Here is a 5,270-nt window from a genome sequence, read left to right on the forward strand (position 1 = left end):
TGGTTAGTGACAGATACCTTAGTATCTGTCTCTTGCTCATGGCTTCAATAAGTGGGTAGTAAACTACAAAGATTATTTTATGGCTTTTTATTGACTTAAAATATTAAGGTATGATAATTTGGCTTTGTGAATAAGTCAACACATTGTATTGATGAAACTATGGTAACCAAGACTTGGTTAAAAAGACAAACTGCTCTGTAAGTTTAAATAGACATCACCACCAGCTATGTGAATAATCATTTTTATCTTTCAACTAGACCTTGCCTTTTTGTCTTTAGTTGGAGCAGCTCTCGCATTGTAACCAGCATTTTATTGCTGGTACTGTTAATATTGCTGCTTCATGCCCACTTCATTTATTATTTGTTTTGGTTGACTGATTATGTTACATGTAATTATAAATCTAATTGACTTCTTTTGCTTTCTATCAGGTTAGTTGTAGCTTTGAGATTCAATGGAAAAACGACTTTTAACACTTGTTTCTTCTTCTAACCTGCTGAGAATCTTCCAGACACAAGTCAGGATGACTACCTCCTTCACTGACAATCCTACCTGGATTCAGAGAATGAAAATGCGTTTTGACCTACTGGATGCAGATAATAATGGTATTCTTGGCAATGCTGACATTGCTCTTGTTGCTAAAAATATAGCAACCTATCGAAATGAAGGTCCTGATGCTGAAAAGTATTATTTTAAAATAATGCAGTCTATAACATTGGCAGATGAACAAGGAGTTACAGAAAAAGAGTTTATAGAACAAGCAAAGAAGTTTGTCTCTCAACCTGATGCCAAAGAACATGTGAAAAAATTAGCAGATATGGTTTTTGAAGTAGTTGATGCCAACAAAGATGGAGTGATATCTTATGAAGAGTACTCCCAGGTTTACAAGGCATTTAATGCAAGTCAGGAAATGATTGATGCATATTTTAAAGCAGCTGACTCAAATGGAGACGGTTTCATTGATCCTTCAGAAACTCGCGAAAGTTACTTGAAGTACTTTTTCTCAGCTTAAGAATGACTAGTGAACTGTAATTTAGTATAGCTGACAGCATGTAGATGCAATAATAATCACATATTAGAAGATTTATTCAATAAAATTTGTGATTAACATTGTTGTTTATGAGGGTGTTAAAGTAAAGTATGAAAGTCAATTTTGACATAAATATGAATAATGGCTTGTTGTGGTAGAGATGTTTGAGACAGTATGTTTTCTGTACTACATGCATATAGTAAGGATGACTTCTTTTGTTACCAGCTTTGCATTCCTTTTAAAACTCTTTTTTTGCTGATGAGTTACAGTGTTAAAGTTTGACCTGTGTACATGCATTTTTGTGCATGAGGGAACAGTTTCAATGCATTCTTATGATAATACTTTAATTTTAAATTTCACGTAATTTGTTTGCATATGGAATTGACTTAAAACCAAGACTTGGCTAATGGTTCAATGTGAACAAAATCACATACAAACTTCATCATCATCTTTATGCTCTCCATGACACTCTTGACAAGTAGTAATGCACCATTACCACTTTATCCTGATACTACAGTCACAAGTATTTTTAGCTTGTGGGCACAGGTTTATCAAATATCATTAATACAATGTCACTTCACAGCTTATGCACAGTTTCAGGGTTTTTTTTCTCTTAAAGAATTCTTAAGTCTAAGACCACAAGGCCAGATTAGGCAGAAAGGCCAAAGGCACATTATAAAATCAACTACACAACAACTCTAGCTATTGTAGCCACGCAAGGCTAAGCATCTTGTGAAAAGCTAATCAGTCATATTCATCATCCTGACACTATATGTATTTGCTCATGGCTTCATAGCAAAATAGTGCACAATATTTGTTATGACAAGTAGCCTGATTACAGTGAATAACTTTTTTCATATAATACAATAGCCATGTATGGGTACAATAGGCAGGGCTGTCATGTATAATATTCTGTCATGACAATTGGAGTACACAACAAGATGATTGCATTAAGCAGCCTTGGCCCAATATCCAACTTAGCAATTTGGCCTTACTAGTGTTATGGCCTATGTAGATAATGGTGGGTGATGTTAAAATCAGGAATGAATGAATATTAGATCTATAGACTTACGTCTTAACCAGGACCTTTGTTTGAGACTATGACTATGCCATTTAAGGTTACGTGTATAGGTCTATGATATATCATTTTGTAGGTATGTTACATTGTATAAATCTTTTTTAATAAAAGTTGTGATTAACATTATGTTTATGAGGTTTAAAGTAATACATGAAATTCAATTTGACATAAATATGTATAATAGTTCTTGTTTTGGTAGAGATGTTTGAGATGACTAGCAACCAAATCTTATAGTCTTCCCGCCATCCTCCCCTCAGACCCCTCATCACAATGTTCCAGGACATTTTATCTATTGATAGCTATGACAAAAGCTGAGAAAACGTCAATTATACGACCACTTAAATATCTATGAATAATTACAATTACACATTCAAAGTACGATGATATTATAGTTTTATTACAGTTTATCAACACTTCCTCAACTGTAGATTTTTAAGCACAGTATCCTAACACAATAGTTATCATAATGCTACAGAACTTTATATTCAACATTCATGTGAGCAGCAACAATACACCTTCTCAAACTATATAGAATCATAACACCTACAAGACTTTAATTGGAATCTCCCCATTTGGTGCTGTAGCCTTTGTGTCAAAGCTTTATCTTGGAAGCATCTATGGTAAGAGTCACGTGTCAAAGTGATACTAATAGAGGGATACAGATGGCAGAGAGGGGTTTTAATAATGGAGAATCTAGTACCACTTGGAGTGGATCAACACTACATTTCCCCCTTTTTGTTAAAAATATCATTGGAGTCCAGAGAATTGTTCATAGACAGATGATTCTGTAGACAGATGCATGTAGAGGATAAAGAGCTTCCACATTTTTGAAGATGTTATGGTATGGTCTATGATTGATGTTGCTGACCAGATTTTCTTTGTCTGTTTGTATTGTACTAACTAACTTTCATAATAGCACTCTTGCTACGCCATGTGCCTCTGTTAGTTAATTAAAATCAATGATATGTTAATGAGATTTATTTTAATAAGCGTGACTGGGTTTTGTATAGGGGATCAACTATTTTTTGGTATTGTGTATGTGCAATTATACAGCTACATAAATAATCATTTTACCTTTTAACTACATCTGCCTTTTGCCTAGCTCATTTATCACTTGTTTTGGTTGACAATACTTTAGATACTTTTAAAATCTCACTTCTATTGTTTTCATATAAAAAATTGAAATAATGAGCTTTTTAAATGGCTAATAACAGCGAGACATAACCATGTGGTCATGTGGAACAAGATAAGGCTAATGTGGCCATGGTTCAAACTTCAACAATAATCTTTATACTTTCCATTGCCATATTTTATTGATACTACAGTTACAAGTATTTTTAGTTTCAAGTAGTGCTCGATACTTTGTCAATTACCTCCTCAAATGGTCTGATACCTCAACTATTTTTTCTCAACAAGTATAGGGTAGTTCATTCTGAATAAAAGACGATGCAGTGGGATGCCAAGTTGTTCATTAAATCTGCTTTATTCTATTGTTAGTTATCTTTTGAATGCCTGTAGTGTCCATCCAATTTACCACTTTTGAAAGAAGCATGTTTGCTTACAGGCCAGGAGTTTAATGATTCACATACCAGCAGCACCATAGTTAGCTTTACAACTTCATGTATTGAGTTGTGGGAATTAACAGATCCCGCTACTGAGAATGTAGTAATTCTACTACACATCTAACCTTAGAGTAAAAATCTGGGATCAAAGTTTCAGAGAAGTATTTCAGATTTGGAAGCTTGTACCTGATTGAAGGTACATGGAAAGCCAAATCTTCAAATCTTCTACAACACTAAATGACTGATCATCAACAGCAATAATAATTGTTTATTATTATCAAATCTACATTGTACATATTTACATGTAATTTTTTTGTAATTGATTTATGTATATACTTTTTGTTCACTATTACAGATTACACTGAATTGTCCACTACTTCAGTAACTCAGGTACAGTTAGTACACATTATAATATGTGTTATTATTACTAATATTCTTTCTATAGCGTCAGATGTTAAAATCTTCCATACCATCTCATCTCTTGTTGCATTATCTCACTCAATTATCACCTGATACTACACCTGTTTTATTACATGGACATCAGTCACTTAAAGTAAGTTTGCCTAATAATTATAAATTATTACGCAGATATCATAGGTGTTTATAACAGTACAGAACGATGTTGTACTGTAAAGGATTGGTCTTAGTTTTGGTAAGATTTAAACTGGGAAATTTATAGAATCAATATTCAAAGCGTTTTCTTCAGTTATGGAAGAACTATCAAAATATTCTATTTAAAGAGCTTGCAGAAATAGTAATTAAATTCATTTGTTTACAGTTTGTGTCACTGCTTACTTTTTATGTTTTGATTTTATTTGTCACACTTAAAATTCAAGACAAGAACAGAACAAAAACAATTAGCAATTTTGCAACACTGTTTTAAAATTTGGCATTTATATACATTGTGTATAGGAAGTAGTATTAACCATGTTTATTAATTTCAATATCTTTTTTTATTATAGATGTTTAATGATTCTGTTACTGTTACTCATACTGGTGATGCCATTACTATTGAGGTAATTGGACATTGAACATGTAAATATAAATATATAATAGTAGTATTAACACACATATACTTTATTATAATTCGTAAATGATACTATAGCCTAGCAGGAACTAAAGATAATATACAAATAATTTAATAGTATTACATCAGTTTATTTCCATTATTAAAACCTTGTGCTAGCCTAGATGTGTATTATTAATCATTTTTTAAAAATTTATGCATATTGGACAACCAAACGTTCAAAAAAGAACAAGATGGTGGCAAACAATGATGAAAAGTACTAAGTTTGGGCCTGCTTGCCTATGCCATTTTCTAAGACTTAGAAAACTATTACATTTATTTTTAAAAATAATTATAGACTACTATCTTGAAGAAAGAGTGCTGTCTTTAGATACATGTGTTGGAATAGAACAATATTTTTGCCTGTTTTGATTTTCACCTTTTATTGTGGGAAATGCAAGATAGTTAGAATAATTATAGCTACATTAATTAAAATACTAATTGAAATACATATACATGTACATATATCAATATAGTGTAGTTATTAATTGTGCTTATATAATGTTAATATAATACATATAATGTAGCAGATCCATT

General features: G+C 32.0%; 1 protein-coding gene across 1 annotated transcript; it reads left to right on the plus strand.

Annotated features, from left to right (window-relative positions):
• Positions 1–451: 451 nt before the first annotated feature.
• On the plus strand, positions 452–1,009 carry LOC121392472 (sarcoplasmic calcium-binding protein-like). The gene has a single exon (XM_041523672.1). The coding sequence runs from the start codon at positions 452–454 to the stop codon at positions 1,007–1,009; it is 558 nt and encodes a 185-aa protein (XP_041379606.1).
• The last annotated feature ends 4,261 nt before the right edge of the window (positions 1,010–5,270 follow it).

This window comes from Gigantopelta aegis, unplaced genomic scaffold (genome assembly GCF_016097555.1).
Source record: "Gigantopelta aegis isolate Gae_Host unplaced genomic scaffold, Gae_host_genome ctg3872_pilon_pilon, whole genome shotgun sequence".
Classification (NCBI taxonomy): Eukaryota; Metazoa; Mollusca; class Gastropoda; order Neomphalida; family Peltospiridae; genus Gigantopelta; species Gigantopelta aegis.